At 40.7% G+C, this 26,836-nt stretch overlaps 1 protein-coding gene across 2 annotated transcripts; it reads left to right on the forward strand.

The window, feature by feature from the left end:
• Positions 1-5,613: 5,613 nt before the first annotated feature.
• Positions 5,614-26,836, forward strand: CRK (CRK proto-oncogene, adaptor protein). 2 transcript variants are annotated; one of them, XM_016138954.2, is made up of 3 exons: positions 5,614-6,000; positions 14,250-14,785; positions 24,170-26,836. In XM_016138954.2, exons 1-3 carry the CDS (start codon positions 5,760-5,762, stop codon positions 24,305-24,307), a joined length of 915 nt encoding a protein of 304 aa, XP_015994440.1. In that variant the 5' UTR covers positions 5,614-5,759; the 3' UTR covers positions 24,308-26,836. The 2 variants fall into 2 exon arrangements, with proteins under 2 accessions (XP_015994440.1, XP_015994442.1); XM_016138956.2 differs by having other exon boundaries at positions 14,250-14,615.

Below are 26,836 nucleotides of genomic sequence, written 5' to 3' on the forward strand. Positions count from 1 at the left end.
TTTTAAACCATTTTCCCACCCCAAGACACACTGGATGTGTTTTTCCTTGACTCCAGCAGGGCAGGGAATATAGCTCAGAGGTTGGGCAGTCTGGGTCCTGGTGTCCTCCTCCCTGCCCAGGCCACCCTGTCCTCCTTGTTCCCTTGGCATCTTGCCTGCCTACCTGCCCACATGTACCCTTTGTAGCCTACTCTGACCTCCCCCTGGGGGCTGAGACCATCCTTGCCTTCCCCCTTCTTCCTGCCTTAAAAATGCCCTTTCAGCATCATCAGCCCAGCCCAAGGGCATCCTGGAGTGGGTGAAGGAGTATTAGACCATAGAATTTGGAAGACAGAGTGATCATCTAGTCCAGCCTCCTGGTGTGACAGAGAGGGAGACAGTGGCCCAAAAAGGGGAAGGGACTTGCCCTTTATCCAGCAGGTTGGGGGAAAACCGAGACTACAGCCCTGTCCTCAGCACACCTCACTGCCTCTTCCAGAGACAGGGGCCCCATGAAACAGGCTCATGTCTTAAGGGTACATGTGGCTCCCTGACCAGCAATCACCCTTGGGGGCCACCAGGTGGAAGGAACACTTCTGCCTGAGTCTATGCCTTAGGATGACAAACACCCTGCCCATATAATTTTGGCCTCAATTCAAGGATATAGGGCTTTTCCTGGGCCCTGATCCCCACCCTGTCCTGGGAACCTGAGGAAGGGGCTGGCCTTGGGAGAAGCTGCAGGAGCATCACCTCTTTCTGCTGTTTCCCCCCACCCTCCACTCCTCAGAGGGCCTGGGGGTAGCTCAGCTGCCTCTGCCCTCCTGGGGGTCTCAGCCCACTGCTGACACTTCTGCAATCCAGAGAAACACTAAATAAAGCAATACGTGTTTGCCAATGTCAGTCTTGTGAATGTTAGGAAAGGAGGCAGACCCCTAAAAGGCAGCGAGTGTCTTGTATTACAAATGTTGCCGGTTTGAATGAGGTGCTATTCCCTGACCCAATCACTGTAGTCAGAAGAGCATATTCTGATGTGTGCCTGGGAGGCCTGGGTCATGTGCCTACCCCTATCCCCAAACAGAAGTGTCATGAACCACATCTGACCGCAAAGACCAAGAGTTGGGGCAGATAGCTTCCCAAAAGAAAATTAGTGTTGCCTTCAGAAGAAATGGAATGAGTGTTGCAAGCTGCAGCCACAAAACTAATCAGCAGATGGCTTAAGAGTTTTTCCAAGTGGGAGGGGCACGGCAGGCAGAAAGAATGGCAGGCCTTAAAGGCAAGAAAATATTTAACTTGGGATCAGGCTACCTGCTAAGTTTAGATTCATCACCTACAGCAGAAGTTCTCAATCAGTGAGGTACGATGCGTGGTATGACTATTGGGCTTGGCACAATCCTGTAAGCACACCTAGATTTTGATATCTCCCAGAAATTATAGAAAATGAAAGCACAATAATTTGTCCACTCTATCAGTAACAGTGGCTCTAAGAAGCCAACAGATAAAATAAACATTGTTAGTTGCAATTACCAGCTTTAACTGTAGCAACATTCCTTCTCTGGCAAATTGGTATGCATGGGAGAGTGATGTCACTGTCATAACTCAGATGCAACCAAGGACTCTCCTTTTGAGCGGTAACCAAGAATGGTTTGTGTCCCAGCTCAGTGTAGTGCCCTCTAGGAGATAATCTGCCAAATGTAGGAAGCTGATTTTGGCCCTGGACTATAATCTCCATCCATTCATTTCTTCATCCAAACAACATTTACTTAATGTGCCAGGATCTCTCGGATAGCCTTGATATGTGGTATATGGCAGGGAAAAAAAAGAACAAAATATCTAATGAAGTTTGCATTCTAGAAGAGAAGAGAATACAAAAAAAAATACATAAAATATGTAATAGATTAGGAGATAAGTGCTAGGAAAATAAAGCAGAGAAGGGAGAGAGGGAGAGTTGGGTGTGCAGTTTGCAATTCCAAACGGACTGTTGAGAGAAGGCCTCCCTGAGGGGCAACACTGGAACAAAGACCTGAAGCGGGTGAAAGAAGGACTGTGGATTTCCAGCAGAGGAAATAGTAAGTACAAAGCATGGAGGCTTACTAGAGAAAGAGGAAGAAAGTGGGTCTTGGAGAGGAGCGATGGGGGAAGAGAGCAGGGAAGGGAAGAGATGATAGGTGCATTCGCATCTCACTTCCTTAAGATGTTCTTGATTTTCTCAATTCCTTAAGGACTGATACAAGGAAGTTGGCATCTGCTCCTGGATTCGTCCCTACAAAAGGTTATCTGTGTGAGCAGCTTTCCTAAAGGATGGGGGCAATGAGGGGTGTTTACATTGCAGCAAAACAGGCAACTCATTCTCAATAGTCCTACAGTATGTCACCACTGGAAACATCTCACTGACCATTCCGGGAAGGTCTGGCCTCCCGCCTTGGTTCCCAAGCACACTCTCCTCCTCCCCTAGACCCTCTTTAGAGTCTTCTCACATTTCTCCCTAGAGTTTTTTCCCTGGTGTCTGCCTCCAGATCTTATCTTTGCATATTTTAAGACTGGTCCTCGTCTCTCTGCAAAACTAAAGGCTACCCACTGGAGATGGGACATCTCTCTTTTTCATAGTCCAGAAACTTCAGCAGAGAGAAATTCCTATCTCCTTTCTCTTTCTTCTCCACAGGTGGATGAGAACAGGGCAGAAGTGTGGTTTTCCACTGATACAAACTGTGCCTACACACACTCATACCTTTTTCTTGTTTTTATACACACTTTGGAAGATGATACTGTCAGTTTTGTCTCTAAACACTTTTGTCATCGGGATACAAATAATCTTTCTGTTTGCCTTTTCTTTTTAAAGGGAAAATGGTATGAGTAGCCCAATTCCAGAGGGTCCCATTTACGTAGCACCCAGGAGTTGTGCAGTGCACAACCTGCACGGCTGTTGAGGCAAGCAGTGCAGGCAAGCAAGCAGGTCATCGATTCCCTGCTCCTCCTCCATTGCTAAAATAAAGAGTGTCTTTCTTTGGTTAGGAGGGTAAGGAATGTTTGGTGTATTTTTCTCTTGAACAGGACAGCCTTCCCTCTACCCCGCTCCTCTTTCACCTCTGCTTCTCCTTCAGGTATTTTCCCCATTGCCCCCACACCAAAACACCAGGAGCCCTTCATAAGCGAGAGGATCACATTCTTTGTAGGGCAGGTCTCGGGCTTACCCAGGGGGCAAAAGCCACCATCATAGCCACAAATCCTGATATATTAGAAGAAAGGAGGAGCAGAGAAAGGAGAGAGGGGCAAGGTGGGCTTGCTTTGTTCTTGTCCCAAGGCCGCTTATGTTCCTACCTTGTTGGCCTCTGAATTAGCAGATTGTCTGTACTCCAAGGAAGAATACACTTGAGTAGCTGCTTGGAGTTGGGCCTCCCCTCCTTGCCAATCTCCTTGCTTATCTTCCAGCTCAGTTATGATTTGTTCTCTCTTTCTCTCTCTCCTTCCCTTCTTTCTTCCTTTTTCTTTCCTTCTCTACTTCCTTCCTTTCTGCCTGCCTGCCTTCCTCTGGGTCAGGAAGGGAGATGCTTTCTTTCTTTTTCTTTCTCTCTCTTTCTCTCTTTCTCTTTCTTTCTTTCTTTCTTTCTTTCTTTCTTTCTTTCTTTCTTTCTTTCTTTCTTCTTTCCTTTTTTTCTTCTTTCTTTCCTTCTTTTTTCTTTCTCTCTCTCTTTCTTTCCTTTTTTCCCATATTTTAAAGTATTTTCCCCATCATGCCCATATACGTTAGGGAGAGGGCTTAGAGGTATAGCTTCAGAAACCCATGGCCAGTCTCTGGGTAAGGTCCTGCCTCAAAGCCCGACCATCATGGGGAAATGAAGAGCAGGCATTTCTCTTTCTTGAAGGGCTAGAACTCACAGTGGAGTGACTTCTACTGTTGGCTTACCTGTGGTGACTACTAAGCCAGCGTCATAACGAATCATCCACAGTAGGGAAGGTACCCTTGCTCCCCTCTCCTTCCCAAAGCGGGCCCAGAGGTATGTGAAATAGGTCTAGAAGAGGTGTATTATTCAGGTAAGACCATACCCCAGGACAGGTATGGTCATGAATTCTCTCCCTACTTGCCACCCCCACCATTTTTATCCCAGATATCTGAAGATATAGCAGTTACCTTGGTGCTTTTCTTCCAGGATTTGAATCTCAGCTCCCTACTCAGCACCTGTGTCTTTGGACAAGTTACTTAACCTTGCTAAGCTTTATCTGTACAATGGGGATAGTTGTAAAATACCAACCCATAAGGTTGAGAGGATTAAATGAGATGATCCACATAAAGGCAGTACTATGCCTATCAAGTAATATTCCCTGAATAAATGTCAGCCATTATTATGAAACATTTATGGGGTGCCTCCTACACTAGATGCTTGGCCTTTGAGGAGCTCTAGCATGGGATACATACAGACCTGTATATAACAGATTATAGTACATAGAGTAAGAACTGTAATGGAGATAATATGCAAAGAGTGCTGTCTATGCAGAGAGGGAGTGACATGGTGGTCAAGAAAGGGAAAGCATTTGAGTCTGAGATTCTGAAAAGAATGGAAGGGCATTCCAAAAGAAACATAAGGTTCATGTAAGAGCCGTTAAGATGAGACTGTGGCCCCGTTTTATGCTGTGAGCTAAACTGGGAGTTTTAACACCTCAAGTGTTAAAACTTTTACCCAGAGTAGCAACAAACTCAGAGTTGTAATTTGTAAAGAACACACTGGCAGATGTGTGCAATGCAATTCAGGGCAAGAAGACTATAGAGCACCATTGAGCAGGCTGTTCACAGGATACAGATATAGATATGGAATATAGAGATAAGGATGATCATGATGGCAGGGAGAGGAGAAGATACCCACGATCATAATTACTGTTTAGAAGAATATGGTCAGGCGACTTGAGAGCCTCAGTAGAGAGAACTCCATATTTCTACCTGGCTTGGCACACTCTGCTCCCTTTATCTTGAATGCCCTTCTGCCCTCTCCGTTCTACATTCAGCTCATGCCACCTGCTTTAGGAAGCCCTCTTGGATCCCTCTGCAAACTGGATTAGGGGGCCCTCCTCTATGTTCCTAGAGCCCACGACTGATCCTTATCATAGCATTCGGTATTCCTTTGCCATTGACTGATTCCTGGTTCCTCCCACTGGTCTGAGAATTAGGTGAGGGAAGGGGTCAGCCTAGATCACCTTGCACCCACAGAGCAAATGTGTCAATAACTGTTTGCTGAATGAATCAATGAAAATAAGAGCTTTAGGTGGCCTGGGGAGGGAGAAGCGGAAGAACTGTCAGAAAATGACCATCTCGGGTAGTTAGGTTCCAGGGTCATATCTTTTCTATTCCAATTGTCTTGGAGTCGCTGTCTTGAAGTCCTGGGCCTTCCAGGAACTTGAAGCCTGATGGAGCGAGGAACCGTGTGGCCAACCGCACAGATTAAATCCCCTGAAGACTGCCGGTAGAGGTCCCGACCCATCGCCCTAGACTCCGCCTTTGCATTTTCTGCAGTCCCGGTCCCCGCCAGGCGGCGACGCCCATGAGGCCGCATGCGCAGGGGCGCTGGAGGAGTCCCTTGCCCTTCTCTCAATGGCGGGCGGTGGTCCCTTTCCCGGCATTCTCCTCGGGGCAGGGAGAGCGTCATTTCCGGTGGAGAAGGCCCGCGGCCGCCGCCGCCATTTCGGGCGCTGCTGTGAGACTGAGACCGGAGCCGGTCCGCTGGGCGGCGGGCGCCGGGGTTGGAGGGGCGCGCGCGGCGGCGGCGGCCCAGCGCGTAGGCACGGAGGCAGCCATGGCGGGCAACTTCGACTCGGAGGAGCGGAGTAGCTGGTACTGGGGGCGGTTGAGCCGGCAGGAGGCGGTGGCGCTGTTGCAGGGCCAGCGGCACGGGGTGTTCCTGGTGCGGGACTCGAGCACCAGCCCCGGGGACTATGTGCTCAGCGTCTCCGAGAACTCACGCGTATCACACTACATCATCAACAGCAGCGGCCCGCGCCCACCGGTGCCACCATCGCCGGCCCAGCCTCCGCCCGGTGAGGGACGGACAGGACGGGAGGCCCCGGGCGGGGGTGAGGGCCGCGAACTCCCCAGTCTGGCCCGGCTGCTTCTGGCGAGCTGACTCCCACGAAGGACATGGGCAGAAGGCTGGAGTGGTCGTGGCAGGGGGCGGCTTGGTGCCGGTTCCCATAGACCAGCGGGAGTGCGTGGGGGAGAAGGAGCCGCTGACCCAGGCCTCTGGGTGTGACTTGGGAGGACAGCCCAGGGGAAGGGGAACTGCTTTGGCCCCAGGGTGGGGCTAGCGCCAGGGCTAGGCGCAAGGGCAGGGCCGGTCAGCGTGGGGACAAAGAGCTGAAGGGGATGTTGGCACTGCGGGCCATCAGTTGGCAGCAGTGTCCAGAATGAACCCGAAATCCTACAAGTGGCTTTTTCGGCTTGAAACATTTCCTGCAATGTTGGAAAGCCGGGTTTGGCTATACTCCCCTGGTGGCCTTTGGTAGGAAGTCACCACATACTGGCCGGGAGGGATGGAGACACCCTTCAGGAAACCGGTCAGCTTTTTCCTTTCTTGGGCATTTTTCCAAAATACTTTGACCGTCCTCTTCCCCCGCGGAGTACGAAGGTGGTGAGCTCAGTGTCTTGGTGATAGAAGAAAGCCGTCTGTGGCCAACGGAGAATGTTGATGCCCAGCTGACTGTCGAAGAGATCTTAGTGTCCAGAAGACTATGCTCCACAATTAGAGGGTTCTAATTTTCAAAGTGTTTAGTGGAGGAAAATGTTTTGGGTTTTTTTTCCCCCCTCCCCCAGGAAATAAACCTGAAATAAGCCAATAGAAACCATCCCTTCTCTGAAAGTGACTGGAACTTCATTTTTTTCCCCTTAGGACTTAAATATTGTCAGTCTTGTACTTCAGGGCCTCTTTTTGCTCAGTCAGTTGGGGCTGTGCTCCAGGTCTTTATAGATATGGGAATAGACCTTGATAGGCACGTTCTCTGAGAATTTTAATTGTCTGCACTGGGTCTCCTCACCAAGAGTCATTGAGATATGACTGTCTTACCCAGACCATTGCAGTTGTTGGAATATTAAGGAAATTTGTGCGCTTAGTACTTGAGATTTGTGAGAGGCAGAGTAATTCTGTGGTGACCATTATCTGTGTAATAGCACCAGGAGTCCTCATCCCTTCTCACTGTTTCCAAGTTGAAATTTTCTCCTGACAAACAGACTAGATCTAGGCCAGTCTCAAGTGAATTAGGAGGCACCTGAGCCAGCCTTTGCAGACTTACCTTTTTAGGATAGTCCTCATTTAGATTTATTCACTCTGGCCAGATATGGGGAGACAAGGTAGTCAGTCTCTATTCTTAACATACTAATTTCAGAGTATGGGATCTTTAAGTCCACAAATTATCCTAGGTCTTTCTCAGTTTGGTTGTCTTAATAGCTTTATAACATGAGATGGGAATATTACTGTAACATAGATTTGCCCTATGCCAGATATAGTGTACTTTTTACCCTCTGTGTGGTGTCTATGGCTTTTTGTTGTTGTTGTTACAGTGCAGTGGTTTGATGACAAATTGTCACAGAAACTCAATTCTCAACCTCTTGTTTTTGTATGTGTTTTGTTGGTTGCAAAATTTGGAAATGGCAGCAGGCAGGTTTCTTAGTTTGAGCTTTCTCCACACCTTGGCATTATGACTTCATAGCTCAGTGCTTACCTTGATATTGCGCTCCACCTTTTCATAACATATATGAGTTAAGATTCTTGGCCCAAGAGAGAAGGTGAATGCCAGGGTTTATTGATGGGGTGTGGAAAGTTCACGGGCATTGTGGTAATTCTTTCTGCCTCATACCCTATTTTCCATGTAGGGTAATTGATTTGGTTGCTGTCTTTTATAAAGATTACTTAATCTTTGTCTCACTCCTCCATCAAACTCCTTCTTTTGAAACCACATAGGAATTTCTTGAATTTTAGAAAGGCATATACAATAATAATAGCTAACATTTATTGACTGATTTCTATGGCAGGTACTTGGCTGGGTAATTTATGTGCCTTATTTACTTTCTATAACAATCTATTGAGGAATGTACTGTGATTTCCATTTATTAAAAATTTCCATTTTTTAGATCAGGAAACAGAATCAAAGAGTCAATAACTTGCCCAAGGTCAAATACTGAGCCAGAATTTGAACCCAGGAATTCTGACCTGAGAGCTGACATTGTTATATACTATTATTCCTTTGCATCAAAGCCAGTTTCCTTTTGAGATCCCAGCAGTGTGTATAGAGGACTAGACACTTTTGTCTCTGTTCTGAGGTCCCAGATTCTGTTTAAAGACCAAAAGGAAAGTATGACAAAAACAAACTGGCTTTGGTGTTCATATAGTACGCATCTCCTACCTAAAGGTCAATGATAAAGAGGCTTTTAAAATCCTTATTTGGCAAATTGAATATGGAAAATGAGATTTTTGCTTGCAATAATATATTTTTTGGACATGATACATAGGTAAAATTTGTACGGAATGGCTTAGATATAGTTTTTACAGGCTTAGGGATAAAATGAAACAAATTAGTTTTTACAGGCTTAGGGATAAAATGAAACAAATTTTCAACCTTTTCCAGTAAACCTATTTTTTACTTATCATCTGTGTTCAAATCCTGCAGGCTACGGATGCTGCCATAGCTGGGAGTGTCCGGGTCCTGCCCCAAGGCCATGGAGCAGGGCTTAGTCAAGTCTACTGGTCATAATCTGTCAGGTCAGACTTCAATGTGTATGTACCTCTTGTGAAGGCTTTGCAATCATTGATCCACTAATTTCTTTTTCTTGGAACAATGAGGTATTACTAGACCTTGACCACTAGATAATCAACAAAACTGAATGTGAGTTGGGAGAGTAGTTACAACCTTGAGCTCTAGAGCCTGGGTTTCAATCTTACTTACTTGACACTACTGAATGTAATGTTGGGCAAGTCTTTGATTTCTCTCTGCCTCAGTTCTTTATCTATAAAAGAGGGAAAATGCTAATACTGACCTCATAGCATCATTGGGAGGATTATATGAGTTTTTGTGTATTAAATGGTTAGAAATGGGGCTGACATATAGTAAGTACAGTAATAACAGATGCATTAGTCTTATGAACATAACTGAAGTTGAGAGGGCATTGAAACAAAATGGAAAACTTCAGCTTTGAGAGGGTCACATGGTGTGGGTTGGTAAGCACTGACTGGTAAAGCAGCATGTCTTAGAGAGTAAGTGCTGAGGTGGAGTGGGGTGCATCAAGAAGTGTGAAAGGACAGTGGATCCAATACATAGAAATAGGATGGCACCTGCTGTTACCTGCTCAACCCAGAGCCCCCCTATTGGAGGGTTAGGGGATAGTAAAAACTTACCTCATTAGGAGGATAGGGGCACAGAAGCTAGGGTGGTAATTGGCGCTGCCTCTTCAAGGTGGTGCTGAAGCCACTTTGGAGATCTTGTGGGACTGCTGATTACTACTGCCACCTCTTTGTACCTTCAGCATCTGTGTTTCATTTGTTTATCTCTGCAGTTATCAAATCTGGTCCTTGTGTTTTACTCCTCACTATCAGAGTGTCCCTTCATTTAGTGATTTTGGAGAAGTTTTTCAGTGAGTAACTTATAGATTACATGCCAAAAACTGGATTTCATGGTAAAGGAAGTAGGTTATTTGTGGCAGGATTTCTCTAAGCCTTTACCATGACACTCCAAAAGAGGCAGGTATTGGATACTTGGTTTTTCAAACTTATTTGACCACAGAACCTTTTGAGAAGCATAACAAGATTCTGTGGACTCTTCTCTGAGAAACAGTGCAACAGACTTTAGATTTGAAGATGAATTGAAAATTTCTAAAGGAGTTCAGACATTGTAGGCATATTAAGGTGAATTTCCCTTTTTTGGAGCACTTATTCTGGTTACTTTTAGGAACTTTATTAGGTATTTGATCTCAGCTCATATAGGTAGTAAGTGGCAAAGCCAGAATTCATCATACCCAGCCAGTCTGAATCTGCAAAGTACCATGATGGTCTCCGCTATTTATAGAACGTTCTAATTGCTTAGAAGATGTTAACATCTTTATATCTCTTTAGGATACCTTCACAAATGGAAGTCAGTGGCATTTTTAGCCCTTTGTATTGGAGAGTCTGTGGGAAGTACTTAAGCAACCTCTATAAATACCATAGGCCAAGACAAAGGAAGAGAGGGAGTAGGAATTAAGAGGAAAGGGAAAAGAGGTGTTGTGAGATCAAGGAGAGGCTGGTGTTGGAACCGCTGTGGCAGTACCAGAAGTGACCTGTCCTGTTTTAGCACACAGAGCTCTTAAGTGTTCTTCATAAAACTTGGAGGGAGTAGTGTTATAAAAAACTGATGTAACCTGAGGGCTGAAGTGCTTAAAAGTAATAAGTTGAGCACGTACATAAATTCAATATCTAATTGCTAGTGTTGATTTTGATTTCTGAATGTGTTAGTTGATAATTGCAAGTTCAGAATCCAACACAAGTTTGATGTAGAACAAGTCAGTGAGGTTTTCCAAGTCCCAGCAATGAGAACCCTTTCATTGGTTCTGTTCTCTAGACTGACTGTATCTCCTTTCTCGCCCTTGTATTTCCTGTCTTTGGCTGTTTGTGGTTGGAAGGAGACTAGGGAAAAGGAGCTGGAACATAGTTGTGGTGAGGTTTGGGCTTATCTGTGACTTATGTATGTTCTGTTCTCCCTTCTGGAGTTTGGATCAATGAAGCTTGATTGCACCATATATCGAATTGCTCTAAGCAGTACACAAACACAGGTATTCCTTTGTGGAATTATTATAGTGTCTTTAGAATAGAAAAATAATTTATGGGTAATGTCAAAGATTTCCTTCGGTGTTTCTGTGACTGTTGAGATTGCCAACCCAAAAAAAAAAAAAAAAATTTAAAAAAAGTGGGTCTAGTTCACACCATGCAGCATTTGAACAAGAAATGAATTGAACCAGCTTATACCTTTATGGAAGATAAGCTGCCAGTTTTTCTTTCCGGAATTCTCACACTTATTTTTGTAAGGGATTTGGTGTAATGGTCTTATTCTAAACCCTTTCCCCTCCCCCCCCCCCAAAAACCCACATTTCACTTGGGCTAGTATTGTAGTGAGGGAACGGTAACAGTGGATGACGAGGAGTGGTTACCTTCCTTCTTAGAGTGAAAAGAATACCTTGCAAATATTCAGGGAGGTTAGAAGTGCTCTTCATTGTGATTTTGTTGTATCTGAGAACATGGTTTGTTGTTATAATTTATTTGTAAGACGACATCTCCAGTTGAAAGTGAAAGCCAGGGAGAAAAATGACGTCTTCCTAAGACATGCTCCTTTGCTTCTTGCTCACCAACCACACTGCGTATGCCTTTGTATCCCCAACTAGGTACAGGAATCTTCTCAAAGCTGGGAACAGATTTTCATTTAACTTCTTTTCCTCACCTCAGAGTTATATTCATTAAGAGTAATATCTAGCACTTGCTGAGCACTTACTGTCTGCCAGCCAGTGTCCCAAAACGTGACTGATGAAACCATTTGGCCGTTGTACCTTGGCATGTAGTTGGGTAAACTCTAGTGAGGGACCTTTTCTCCTTAGGTGTAAGTCATGGGAGTTGTGAAGATTCTTCCCACCCTCTGCCCCAGAGACTTTCTTGATCAGGCAATGCTAAGTAGGTATCTATCCTTGGAGTTCACTACTGACCCTGTCCTTATCATAGTTCATTTGGCTGGAAGGGTCACTGAATTAGCCTAGTGGTAATAGGCAGGGTGGCCGTGTATCTCCTTGCCTACCAGACTCGAATAGGTATAATTTGTCATTGGTAATCTACTTTAGTAAAGAGACGCTTCAGGATACAACACTATCATGCTCTCGTATGGTCATAACCAAAATTATATCTCTAGTCTTGCACTCAGAACTGTTGAGGTTACTTCTGCTGGTGCCTGATGAGTGTTTGTCATAGGTGGACAATCCTGGCTCTGGGCATCTATTTCAGCATCTTGAGTTGGAGAGAGAGCATTACTGAGTGTGAGATATTAACTTGTTTTAGCTTAGAGCCATGAATTCCACAGATGGGCTTTTGTAATATAAGGAATGTGCAACTCTCCTTTAAAATATGTCTTGTTTGGTCTCATCATTCGTTTGGGTGAAAAAAGAAAGCGTTCATCAGTACTCATTCTGTATTGAGGACTTCTGGTTAACTTCCAAAGTTTATCTTTACTAGTAGAGAATTTTAAATGTACTTTTCCTGGTTATTCTGGAAGAAATGTTTTCTAACATTGAACAAAATGATTGGGTCTCATTTTTAGAGTGGAAAATTAGACATCTCAGCTACCACAGTATTCGTATTTCCCAGCATTAATTGCTATGACTTTTACATGGATGGGCCAGAGTTAACATGAGCAGAGAGGGTAGATTGTCCATTTTCCCCTAACAAAGGACTTAAACAAGTAAATTTAACAGAAGTAAAACTTGTCAATAAATATGAAAAACATCAAACAGGTGAAGATTATATTTCAAAAGCTAACAATTCTCCTTATTAAATTGGCAATGATTTTTAGAATGCTTTTTTTTGTTTTATTTTTATTTTGTTTTTTAAATGCCAGTTTATTTTTCATACTATATATACATAATTTAACTTTTTTTTTTTTCCCCCTCCCCAGAATGCTGTTTTGACAAGAATATGGGGGAATTGGGAACTCATAAGCCACTGGTGGGAGTGTAAAATTGTACAAACTTTTGGGAGCAATTTGGTAATGTAAACCGTAATGTTCTTAACCATTTGTCCCAGCAGTTGCATTTCAAGGAATTTATCCTAATCCCAAATAATTTTAAAAAATGGATAAGAATAAAAACACTCATAACAATATCAGTCACACTAGTGAGAAGTTGGGGAAACTTCATAGGTATTAAAAGTCAAATTCTTTAAGAATATGGCAATGTTATATAAAATAAAATGTTTTTATTTTATAATAAGGCAAGATATAAAACTATTGTAACTCAGTTATAAAAACATGCATATGTTTATGATGTGTGTATACACACAATAGGCATATATATTAAAATCTGGAATGTTATAACTTAAAATGTTAAGAGTGTCTTGTGGCAGGGATAAGGCTGATTAAAAAAACAAAATCAAAAAGAAACCACAACAAAAATTTTTTTTTTTCTCTAGAGCTATTTATTGCTTATCAGGAAACCAAAGGTAAAAAAAGCCAATAAAGATGATTTGGTATTTTGGGTGCTTAGAGTGCAAGTTAAAGGTTTGTATTTCTCAGAAGAAAACTTTGAACTGACGTATGTTCATTTATTATCTTTCAGTTCTAGAATCTCAGAGTAGAGAAGTAATACATTCTGAAGTATGCCCTCTGTCCAGGGCCACACACATGTCTGTATCATGTGAATTTCAAGTATTCCTACTATGTCCTTTCTCTTGGATCTTAAGTGTGTGTGTCACCAGAGGTTGAGGATTTTAACACTTTTTTTCCCCTCAAGCATTCTCGTTTACCTTTTTCCATGACCTCTTTGCTTCTAAGGGAACAATCCAGTTTCCATGTTTTATTTAAATGAAGTCTTAGGAATTGATTTTTAAGCAGTTAGCTTCTTAGTTTCTCTGTTTAGGCTCCTTGAGGTTTTTGTTTTATCTAATGAAGATTTTTTTTATTGGCTGTCAGATTGAGATTAACAATCACAGAGAAAAAAGATAGTCTTAAAACTTTTTCTTTCAAATTGTTATAGATGTGAAGAGAATGAATATATCAGTCTAGTGTAGATATATCCCAAGTTCTCCTTACCTCTTTCTGCAATAGCTGCTGGACCTATGAAAAAGGAGAGCTTGCTACTTATCTTGAGGTTGAAAAGATTGCAACAAAACCTTGAACCTTATGCTACTGTGTAAATGGAATAGCAGCAAAACGTTTGGGAAGAATGAATAAAAAGTCTTCATGTTGGTCCAGTATGAGAGAATAGCAGCAAAATGTTTGGGAAGAATGAATAAAAAGTCTTCATGTTGGTCCAGTATGAGAGCATGTCCTCAGTGGCCTGATTTATCATGGCTTTCTGTTGTCTGCTGCAGATGATCAGCATCTTTTTTCCCAGGGAATGTTTAAGCTACAAAATAACAATTTCAATTTGTTATGAGGAGGAGGGGTTATTTTTTCTATGATTAAATTTTTTCCTGATTAAATATTGGCTAAATGTGTGTGGGAAATATTTAAATTTTGTATTTTATCACCAGTGTAATACATATTAACATTCTGCTCTATTTTTTTTCCAGGGGTGAGCCCCTCCAGACTTCGAATAGGAGATCAAGAGTTTGATTCATTGCCTGCTTTACTGGAATTCTACAAAATACACTATTTGGACACTACAACGTTGATAGAACCAGTTTCCAGATCCAGGCAGGGTAGTGGAGTGATTCTCAGGCAGGAGGAGGCAGAGTATGTGCGAGCCCTCTTTGACTTTAATGGGAATGATGAAGAAGATCTTCCCTTTAAGAAAGGAGACATCCTGAGAATCCGGGATAAGCCTGAAGAGCAGTGGTGGAATGCAGAGGACAGCGAAGGCAAGAGAGGGATGATTCCAGTCCCTTACGTGGAGAAGTATAGACCTGCCTCCGCCTCAGTATCGGCTCTGATTGGAGGTAACCAGGAGGGTTCCCACCCACAGCCACTGGGTGGGCCGGAGCCTGGGCCCTATGCCCAACCCAGCGTCAACACTCCGCTCCCTAACCTCCAGAATGGGCCCATTTATGCCAGGGTAATCCAGAAGCGAGTCCCTAATGCCTACGACAAGACAGCCTTGGCTTTGGAGGTACATAATGTGCAAAATATAGAAAGAAGAGATCTGCTACAGGGTCTCCCTTTCAGACCTCTTAGAGCTTTGTAGGAATGCTGAATACAAGCACCAGCATTATGGTGCTATAGATATTGAACCATTAAGTACTGATTTTGACATTTAATGTTGGGTTTTCTCTTTTTTATAGAAAACCTATTTTGAAATGAGTAAGCTTAAAACTGTGTAACTGAATGTTCTGATCTACTAAACACACTTTGACTGCTTTAATAACACCACAGGAATTAACCTAAATTGTTTTTTCTCACCTACATTCTAATGTTTCTTTCTGTTTATCATTGTCTAAAATAAGGTTGGGTCACATAGATTTGAATATAAATAAGTGGTCTCTAAGCACTTAAGTGGAATTTTCCCATGAAAATGTAATATGTTTAGTTTGGAGGCTTGGATTCCTTATAGTTGGTTCGTTGGTTGATTGATTGTATTCTCAAGAATTGGGAGGAACAATACAGCATACTACAGGTGTGAAGAGATACAGTCCAAAAAGTATTAATTTCAGGGAGCAGCAGGTTTCCTTGGTCTTTGTTGTTTAATGCATTTTGCAGGCAAGATAGCAGTTCCTCCTAAGGAGTAAATTATTACTAGTAAATAATTATCTTTGGTAGCCCATCTTCTCTGGTCAGCTATTGCATTGTGTTTATTCCTTTCCTTAGCACTCACAACTTTGTCTCTTATCTCCTCCCCCTCTCTCTCTCTGTACCTTTCTGTGTTATGCAGAACTAATGGTTCAGTATAAAAGCTTGTAGTGAAGTGGCATGCTGTCTTATCTTTCAGAGCCTACTGATATGATAACTTGAATGTAAACAAGTAACTTTCACAGCACAGGATGAAATTATGTGAGCACAGATTAGCAAGAAGGGGCAAAGGTGTTTTCTTGTAAACTGAAATCTTTTCTAAATTTTGTTTTCTTTAGTTATGTTCATATACACTGAAGGGGTAAGAGCCGCCCTCTAAGTGGGAAGTATTAGCCCACAGAATAAGCTAGAATTTATTTGAACCAGTCTCTGTGTTGAATTTTTTCTTTTACATTGTGGGTAGTGAATACAAAGGAGGGTTAATTGAGTCTTACAGGTTTGACTGGAGAATATATGTTTTTAAAGTGTGTCTTTTTTGAGATTATGTTGTGTCTTAAAAGTATTGCGTCCCTACTTTGATAAGAAATGAAATGTATGTTGTCTGCAGTTTTTCCCACTTAGAGTTTGGAGGATAAGGAAAACAAGTTTCTAGCCTCATGCTTTCATTTAAGTTCAGATGATGGCAACATCCAACACAGTGCTGTGCACATGACAGATGTGACTCTTGACATTTATTGCAGACCTTGCTAGCACAGCGCTGAAGTGTGAAAATAGCATTCAGGGAACAAGCCAGCTAACACCCAGGAGAGAATAGTTATCACATTAATTTTGCTTCCATTTGCATTTCCTTTCTCAAATAGAATTGCTTTTAATGATGCCTGCCTTGATTAAAGGCTTTAGTGGTCAAATGGTTGAGCTGCACTCCCTGTTGTGAAATAAATTTTGGGAAATAAAGATTTAAGTAGAAAACTAGTTTATGATTTTAGTAAGTTTTTTTTTTTTTTTTGGTTGGATATTGTTTTTGAGCCACATATGTTTGCTGAAGATAGCCTCTGTCAAATTAGAATACCCCAAGTAATAGCTTTAAAAAACACCTTATGTGATTGAAAACATGGTGTTAGTTTAGCATCATAGAATTTTGTAGCTGAAAAAGACCTTAGATACCAGATTTTTTTTTGTTATATTGAAAAAACTGATGCTTAGACAGATTGAATGGATTGTTCAGGCTAGTTAGAGGTAGAGATATGATGAATCCAGACCTAGTTTGTTGCTATTTCTATCACACCCACATTCAGTCTGTGAATTTTTTTTTGTTTTGTTTTATAACAGTACTACTGCCCTCTCCAGTGCAGGTTTTATGTGGTTTCACTGACAACATGTCCTCAGTTGTACTTGTCCTATGCAGGGAGGCACAGTTTAGTTCTCCTTTCCCATTTCTGATTTTTCATAGGAGTTGATGCTTAGTCCCTATTAAGATGAGGCTGTAAGAAAAGATTAGGAGACTCTGGTTTTATGACCTCTGCACTCTGGTTTAAAAAAAAAATTATTGCTGTATTTTACCCACTATAAATCCAGATCTGTAGACAAGTGAGGTACATTTTAGTGGAATTTTACACTTGAATTTGATGAATTAGAATCATTGCATTTTATGTATGTATGTATGTATATATGTTGTGGAGGGTTTCCTTTTTTTTAATTGGAGTTGACATACAATAGAACCATTGTATTTTAGAATTGGGAGAATTGGGTAGGAACTTAGAGATAATATATTAAACCAGCGGTCTTCAGACTGCTTCTCAGTGTCGTGAGAATTTCCAGGAGGTGCCTGGTGAGAGGGGAAAGCTGAGGATGCAAGGCTCTGACTTCCCTCTGTTGCTTAATAAAGCAACTCTGTTTTTAACTGTGTTATATATACTGTAGGGTGTCTCAGTTGTTTTTTGAAGGAAGGGTTTTTGTGGTATTAAAAAAAGTAAATTTAAAAAATTACTCAAGAACCACCTGCCCTCACTTTATAGATAGAGTCCTCCACTAGGATGTAAGTTATTAGATACTTTCTCTTTTCCCACATACCAGATTTCTCTAGCAAGAATGAATGCTTTAGAAAGAAGGTATTAATTCTCGTGAACAACCGAAGTAGGGGTATTCTTACATGCATTGTAATTCTGTGGGTCAGTCACTCATATTCTGGGGTGACTATAACTGAACCACACAGACACTATGTTAAGATTTTAAACAAATGCAGATATGCTGAGTGTTTTGAAGGAAAAACACAGGTGATATCACTATAATAGTTTAGAGGCACCTTTTATTTTTAGATCTTAGATTTTTGTTTCCCAGTTCCTTGGAAGCTAGAATAGTGATGAATCTTATGTAAATTGCAGGTGTTAAAAGTTTATTTTATGCCTCTGTAGACTGTCCAGAACAATCACATTATCTTTAAATGCACTCACTAATTCTTTAACTTACATTCTCTGATTCAACCTGGCATTTTGCCTTTGATAAATAAGACTTCAGAGTAACCAAGTTGCTTCTCCTATGTTCTTAGGCTTGGACCTTTTCTTTAGGGCACAGTTAGGGGAGATGTAAAATGCTTTGGGCCCCTAATTATATGTAGCAGTAATTATGTCAACTCCACATATCCCCATGTGGACCTCTGTAAAACCTAAGTTGTTAAGATCTTTTGACCTATGTACGAGTAAAGACCCAAATTTTCCCTTTGTTAACAAAAGAAGAAAATAAGATTGGAAGGTATTAGAACGTGAGTGATATAGGTCCTTACTGTATCTAGTTTGTCTTTTTCTGGAATTATAGGTCCAGATGTCTATATTGTTCATTGAGACAGTTGTCTACTTTCCCTTCCATCCTGTTTGGACATCTTCATTTCAAATCATAGAATCTCAATGAAAAGAGACTTTGGAAGCAACTAATCCAGACTCTCAGACATAGAAGGCAGGACCTCTGGTATCTTCTCAAAGGATCTTTAAACATCTGTTTTGAGTATCTACACTTTTGGGGAACTCATTAACCACAGCAGTGTAGTCCAGAGGTTCCAAACATCCTTGGTTCATAGCACCCATAGTGTCTTAGTACTGTTTTTACAGTGCCCCAGGCCAAAAGAAATATCTTACAATTTCATTTTTAAGTAATTAGCTTCAGACAACTTAAATAAGATACTTGTAACTTAGTACCCATATAAAAAAAATAATAAACATAATTGAAAAACAATATTTTAATTGTAATCTTAAATAACTGCAGTTACTTAACTAATAAGATGTGTACACCTGTTAGACACTGAACAGTTTCTCATACCTTGGGATCATATTGAACCCTGCTACCCTCATTTCCTATTCCACACTTATATTCATGAGGTACTTATTTTTTAATCATAGCAACTACCAAAACCCAGCTTTGCAAAGATATGACATCTTTGAAAAGAATGTAGTATGATCTAATGTCAAAATTGTCAACTACCTTAAGCTAGTAGTTCACATGGCATAACATGTCAGGTATTGCTTGCTATGTTTTCATCAAAAATTTTGAATATTTTATGGTACCCCTCAGACATTTCAATGCCTCTGACACTGTACTGTTGGGAATCTCAGGTTTACTTCATTTTATTAGTTTTTAGAGAATTCTTTATGTTTAGCTAACGATATGTGCTCACCTCCCTACTTCTCACCAAGGGGATAGGGAGTTTGGTTTTAGGCATTATCATTTGTTGAGCTAGTGAAGATCTTTTCTGACTTGGACTAGAACCAAGGTAAGATCTATCTTCCAGGATTTGATGGGCTGCTTTTTCTTTTCACCTGGAAGCCTAACAGTTAAATCTCAAAGACCTACCTCTTTCCACCAATACAACTCTTGTCCATTTCAGTTGATCTCTGAGCCAAACGAATCAAGTGAATTGTCCTCACTTGTTTCTAGTGATGTGAAAAATTGTAGATCGGCCCTAAACTACCTATTCCTTAGATCAAGGGTCTGCAAACTTTCCAGTAAAGGCCCTGTGGTCTCTCTCACACCACTCAACTCTGTCCTTGTAGGAAGACAGCATCCACAGACAAAACAGCAAATAAGATTGCTGTGTTCTAATAAAACTATTTATAAAAACAGGCAGCAAGCTGGATTTGGCTCATGGGCCATAGTTTGCTGACCTCTATCTTAGATTGTAGTTTTCTTAACTTTTTTTACTCCTTCAGCCTAATCTTGAAATATTTACCAAATGTGTACTTGGCACGTTTGAAAATTTTTGAAGAAAAGGGCCCTGTATTTCATCTCTGTACATGCTTTTCCCTGGCTTTATTTACGTGAATTTGTTCCTTGCTCTGAGCTCACTAGAATCCTGCAGCAAGCCTGATCAAAAGAATATTGGCAATTGTTGATGCCTTTCCTGTTAGTTAGTTGAGACAGAAGCTAGAAAAACAGTCACCTGGAGTTACACCAGCAAAGGAGGTCCCTGATACCTCCTGTTTAGTGAATAACAAAAATATCGATGTCATTTGGGTTTCACTTTTTTTCCCATTATCACTAGAACTCATTGGTGAAGATCAGCTGGGCAATCTTTTGCTTCTGGACCAATTTGAGATTTGACTACATTTGTACTAGATAGTAATTTACCTTGGGAAACTACACAGAGCTGGGGAAGAAATCAGTGCTCATCAAGTTCCCTAGGAAGAAAGAAACTGAAGTAACCACATCCAGTCCTCTTTACAGATGACACCAGGATTTACTTAAAGACTTGCTCCTTAAGGATGTGGTGTAAGATCAGGAGGCTGAGGAACTGACTGGATACTAAAACAGTACCTCAGTGGTGAAAGAATCATCACTGTCTGTCTTTTGCTAGGTATTGGCAAAGTCGGCATCATAGAAAGGTTAACTACCATGTAGTGCTTCAGACCCTTTGTAAGGTCTTTCTTGTTCATTGGTATACAGATTAGGAATTTTTTTTCTATTACTGGAATTTTGAAATCAGTAGTGTTAGAACTAAGGCTGTTATTGCACTTACTGATTAGTATTTACTTTGTTAAGATTGTAACATTTCTGGGGCAAGTATTCAGTTTTGCTTTCTTTACCTTTGAAATAGTACATATACCAAACTTCAAACCTCTATGCATCCTCCCTGGTCTGTCCTCTGGGAATTCAGCATTGGTGAGATGGTACCAAACAGGAGGAGGAGCATAGAAATGTGTGTATTTCCGACTTGGAGAAAGAACTGCACTCACTGTAGCACCATTTTCTTAGACTGCCCCATCCCTTCCTGTACTACTCCTACCTCATTCCCCCAGGCTCGACAGCTACCCTTTCTTAAAAACTTGAAATGCTAGGGCCTCATGTGGTCTGTAAGGATAGTCATGTTACCTTTGGAACTTACCTGTTTTTGACCCCAGAAGTCCCCATGTGTGTTGAATATTTCAGGATAAACCACGAGGGTTATTTAATAAGGTCTTCTTTGAAGTATTTGTACTTCAAGGCCATTTTGGGCAGGTTAATTAGCTCAGTTGACCGCATATAACTTTTTTCTTTTCTCTATTTAAAAATCAGACTCATTTCAGAGTCACGGCATAGCCTTACTTTCATTCCCTGATGTTTATGCCTCTCTGCTAAGAACCTAATCAATTGTAAAGAAAGATACTGGATTCCAGAATATGATGTGGTTTCCCTGAGCCTTCCCTTATGGGGTAAAACCAAAAGAATATGTGCATTATAGATGGCTCTGATGTTATCCAGAGGTCCAATCTGCACATAATTCTTCCTCTTTAGTAACATCTCACCTTATAGGGATCTCTACTATTTCTCCCTTTGAACTCTGAAAGAAGAAGGAGACCCTTGATCTAAGGAATAGGTAGTTTAGGGCCGATCTACAATTTTTCACATCACATCACCTGCTTGTGGAGAAGGTGGTGTGGTTGGTTCTGTGGTACTGATAACGGATCTGGTCTGGTCTACATTTCAACCTGCCTTTCTCTTCTTAGAGCTCTGTGGGATGTGATTTGAGATAGCACTTTGAATTCTTAAGAATAAAGAATATAATATTGAGAGAGAAGAGAGGTACTTAAAACTAGATTTTGGTATTAAGTAGATTGATGGATTTAAGGATGTATTCTGAAGAACCATCTTCTACAAAACACTTAGAGAAGCTGGATAAATATAACAAATATTCTCTTTTTTTTTTTTGACACTTTCTTATTTAGATTTGAAATCCTTTGATAAATGTTCTAATCAAAATCATGGGTGGTGTTTATATGTATATACACCTATGTGATAACCACCTTGATGAGAGTATAGAACATTTCCAGCACTCCAGAATGTTCCCTCATATCCCTTGTGTGTGCTTTTAATATCAATAAAATGGTGGATTTAGATATGATAGCTGTTAGGGATGTTAGCTGGGATATTGTCAAACCAGCTTCATTTTTTTTAGTCATAATGGCCTTTTCTGTCTGTCTCCTCCAGTTGTAGGACTTCTGTTCAGCTGGTCTTCAGGTGACTCCCAGTGGTGGCTGTTCTGTAGTTTAGTTGTAATTTTGATGTGGTTGTAAGAAGAGGCAAGCACAGCTTTTACTCACTCTGCCATCTTACCAGAAGCTCAAAATAGCTTAAAAGAAATTGGCCCCATTGTCTCCATCTAGGGGGGAACTTAACTTGAGTGGCAGTTTAGATTTTTGACATAAGCACACATCTGCCCTTAAATATTTTTCTTTTTTTTGAGGTAAGGGACTTATATTATTCTGGGTCCAGCAACATAAATAGCATTTAGTATGATGCGTGTGTTTTAACAGATAGTACAAATAAATACGAAAAATGGGGGAAAGAAGTGCAGCACTTGATATAACTGACCTAAACAGAACAAGGGGTTAGCAGCACAGGGGCATTAATTTTAGTAACATGTGCTCTGTGTTTGTGAAGAGTGAGGAATCAGGACTAGCTGACAGGTCAGATACAAGAAAAATTCAGTACAGAATAGTCAGATGGTATAGAGCTGATGCTTTGCCTGACTTCTTGTAACAGGAGGAGTTTTAAAAAGGGGACAAGTGAAATAAAGTCTGAGAACTAGAATTGGGGATATAGGAAGAAATCTTTCAGACTGATTTTACTAGCAAATAAATTCTCACTTGATGTCCTGGTGTTCCTCTCTCTTAAGACTGTATGAAAATCTTTACTTGTCATAATTGGCCTGCTCAGGTGTCAGGAACTTTGAATTGGAAGATTGATGGGAATAAACAGAACCCTGGTGCTGGCAGCCAAGAGGAATTGGATCTGCTTGCAAGGATGGGCATACAGTATCATCCTTCCCTTTCCTCTCCTTAAACCCATCAGCTTTGATTTTTACAATATCAGCAGGCTGAACTGTTGCTTTTTCTCACCCTTTTATCATATCCCTTGTCTCTCTAATATTCCCTGGTTTCTGTTTCCTTTCCTCAGTATCCTATGATCCTTTAGGCCTTTGTGGTTTTCAGATAGTTCTTTAGGAAATTACAGACAGGCCAATAAGCAGGCTATTGCCTCTGTGAGTAAGCTGTTTCTAGCAAAGGCCCTAGACTTAGACTTGAGTTGGCTTTGACCAGTAGTTGGCCTACTGACATTCTTAGGGAACCCCAAGGGCTCTGGGAGCATAGTTTGAAAGTTCTGGTATAGTAAAAAGAACATAAATTGGCTTTGGAGACTGATAGGACTGGGCTCAAATCCCAGCCCCGGCATTGGCTGTGTGACCTCAGGTGTATCATCTAATTGCTCTGAACCTCAGTTTTCTCATCTGTATAATGAAAATAATTTGTCTTACCAGGGTTGGTTTGATGATTAGAAAATAATTGATAAAAAGTACCCTTTATAATATTTTATGAAAGTTCAATAAATACTAGTTCTTAACTTTAGTCCAGTAACATCAGGGCCTTATCTCCAAATATTAAGCAAAATGTTGTTTAATATTTTGCCACAGGATGAATCCATTCATCAGACTGACCTTGTCTTAAGTTTTATAGCAGGATAGAGGTATATCCTAGATTGTCAAAACTTTATATTTGATGTTGCAACAGGAAGCTTTTTATAACAAGCAAAAACATGATTTCCTCTTGTTAATAAATAGGCACTAAGTGGTACTGAGGGAGCAACAAAGTATATCAGTACAAAGTGAGGTGTGGAGGTTGGAGGGCTGGCAGTCAGTGTCCTGTCAAGTAAAGGTTATTGAAGAAGTTAGAGGCTTTACATGGAACCAGTGGGATTTGGAGTTTTGACATATACCTGCCCAAGTGGGAAACATCTTGCCTTGGTAGGAAGGTGGTGGGAACACTTCATTTTCTAGGACCAAATGAAGTATGCTTCCTCTGATTGTCTTCTGCTCTACAAGCAGGAACAGGCCAGGATATGTGTACGAGAGGAGGCTGGAGAATTGTGCTGCTACTGTGTGCCAGCGGAGGTGTGAGGGGCAGGCAGGAAGCTAAAGGTAGTGGGTATAAAGAAAAGGACTGCTAGCTTTCTTTAGTTGTGATTGCTCATCAAAGACACTGAGATTTCCATAAAGTATTATTTTCTAGGATCCTTTCTATTTTCTGTACTCTTATGTGTTTTTCTGCACTGCTAGAATCACTTCTTCCTTCTGCCTGCATTAACAAGTAATCATTCTGGTGGCTGGGGCTTGGGAGGAAGCAAATAGCCATTTCTGTGTCAGCCCTGGAGCAATCACATGGGCAGGGTATGCCTAACCAGAGAATGGAGTTTTTCAGCTTGTATTCATAACTGGAAATAAAGTGCTCTCCTTATTCTCCTCCTGCAGGTCGGTGAGCTGGTAAAGGTTACGAAGATTAATGTGAGTGGTCAGTGGGAAGGGGAGTGTAATGGCAAACGAGGTCACTTCCCATTCACACATGTCCGTCTGCTGGATCAACAGAATCCTGATGAGGACTTCAGCTGAGTATAGCTCAACAGTTTTGCTGACAGATGGGAGCAATCTTTTTTTTTTTTTTTTATTTTTTTTTATTTTACCAATTGCCATCTATACAGTTTTCTTACAGATGTCAAAGCAGTCTAGTTTATATAAGCGTTCTGTTACCTGTGATCTTTTTTAGACTGAACTACATCCCTAGTCTCATTTACCATGTTCAGGGTACGAAACTGGAGGGCTTGTGTGTTAACTTCTGAATTGGCAACTTTAGGTGGTAGCTGCCATGCCTGACTGTATCAGAAGGGATAGATATCTTTCCTCCTTTCTCTCAGGTGGTGGAAAATCAACCTGTGGAAAACTGATGGACAAGAGAGGAGTGTTGCACACTGCTCTTACCCTGATTTATTCAGTGGTTTTGTTTTCATTCTCAAACCATCCTATCAAATGGCAATAGACTGTTCCCTTCCATCCCCATGAAGTGATTATGTACTATGTGAATAGTACCCAGTGGGATTGCTTTTTCATTTAAAGAACATGACCATTGTATGACTCATTCTGACAGTACAAATCCTAAGATTTCCAAGGACACTACTAGAAGCATTTGTCTTCCTTCCTAGTCAATGCTTCATACTTTTTCTTGGGATTATTTGAACCCTTGTCATTCTTTTTTCCCAAACCTACAAATAGGTTAATTCTCAAGAAAAGTGTTTCTTTTCATTCTGGATGACAAGCAGGATGTGCAGAGCACTTTATTCAGTGCATAGCTTTAAGCCAGTATTGGATTCACTGAGTGAACGGCCAAACTCCCAGCTCTCTGCCTTCCCTCAAGGAGTCATTGTAGGTTCACACTGCTACCATAGCTAAATAGACTCCTGACTAATGGGATTCAGCAGGGCCATTTCTCCTGATTGCCAGTATCCTATTAGGGAACTCTTGGAATTCTTAGCTTCTACTTGGAGTGGAAGGACCAATCACTTAAAATATTCCATAGAAGGTTGTAGGGCCAAATTCTGCCCTTTGCTTTATGTGCAACTTGTATAACAGTCAAGTTAAAATTTCATGAGTTTGGAGATAGTGTTAGTGCTTTCAAAAATGTTTGAACCAGTCTTGAATTACTTATATATTATTTCACATGGCCAGAATAGTGCTTGAAATACATTACATTATAAACTGCCTTCATTTTTGGCTCTTTTTCTTTATGTTCTAGTTTACAAAAATACTGTTAAGTATGGAATGGTTTATATGGGGTCAGGTGCTCCAAAGAATAGACTTCTGAGACCAAAAATGATCTAGGCTGTTTAGACTACAATATGAAACTTTCAAAGTTAGTTTCCAGTCTAGAAGGGCACTAATTGGTTTATGGTGTGATATGACCAATAGAAATACCTTAAATTTTGATTTGGGCCTCATTTTAGAAAAATAACATATCTTTCTAATTGTTTTGCATAGGTAATAATTAATTTGCATTATTTGACATACACCAAATCATGATATCCAAGTGACTAGCACAAGGCCTGGCACAGTCCATGTGCAGGTATTTGTGTGAGTGAATGAGAGGCATGCAGAAGCTCATTATATGGCACAGGGAAGCCAGCTGGCACAGAATTACATACATTACCACAAGCAAACTAATGAGTTGACGCTAATTTAATATATTTTTACCTCACACTAAGATATTGCTTGATAAAGACATTAATACTCGACTTTTTAAATGTTAGCACAGTACTATGCACATAGTGGGTGCTCAATAATGTTGAATGAACAAATTTGCAATACTAGACTTAATTCCATCTGACTACTCTGTTAAATTTTCAGTTAGAGCATAGATACTGTAAAATCCAAATGCACATTAAATTTTGTTTTCCTGAAAGTATGATATCTAAAGTATTTGTAGAAAAACTTTGTCACAACTGATTCGAATGTTTGTATTTTCTTTTGCCTTTGACTTTGATATCAGCTTGAAACGTCTCTTTTCATCATGTGTAATATTGGAACATGCAACTCTACCCAAATCATGAGTTTCTCAATGATGGGTTATCTGAAGCCATTAGATGAACTGTTGAGTTGGATATGGCTGGTTGTGGCAGTTGTTGGACCTTAAGAAATTAAAGGACTTCTTAAACTTATCTTCCAAAAGCAAATGCTAGAATTCTATTCAAGTGCATATGTACATTGTCACAGAGCAAAGTAAACAAATTGGCTGCTATATTTTATATAATCATTCAGCAAAAGCCCATTTTTTGGATACTAATATTCGACGTGGTTAATTCTTATTAATTTGGTGGAATTGTTTATTGTTAATAATGCAAATAGATAATTTTTAATTATCCTTAGGTAATATTTCACTATTAATGGTTTGAAATGGGTGATAAGCAAACCAATTTGAAATAAAATATGAACATGTGCCATTGTATTATAACACTATACACTTTCTTGACAGTTAAATTTAAAAAAAAAAATGTTTTTTTTTTTGTAGCATGTATTGTATATGTTTATAGTATATGTAGTAAATAAAAATATGGCCAAATGTTTGGCTTGCTGATCTTTTAAAGAAAGAAA

Source organism: Rousettus aegyptiacus, unplaced genomic scaffold (assembly GCF_014176215.1).
Source record: "Rousettus aegyptiacus isolate mRouAeg1 unplaced genomic scaffold, mRouAeg1.p scaffold_m13_p_6, whole genome shotgun sequence".
In the NCBI taxonomy this organism is placed as follows: Eukaryota; Metazoa; Chordata; class Mammalia; order Chiroptera; family Pteropodidae; genus Rousettus; species Rousettus aegyptiacus.

Coding starts and splice junctions, on each gene's coding strand:
- CRK (XM_016138954.2), top strand. CDS start 5,760: ATGGCGGGCAACTTCGACTCGGAGGAGCGGAGTAGCTGGTACTGGGGG. Junction 6,001..14,249: donor GCCGGCCCAGCCTCCGCCCG/GTGAGGGACGGA, acceptor TTTTTTTTCCAG/GGGTGAGCCCCTCCAGACTT. Junction 14,786..24,169: donor AGACAGCCTTGGCTTTGGAG/GTACATAATGTG, acceptor CTCCTCCTGCAG/GTCGGTGAGCTGGTAAAGGT.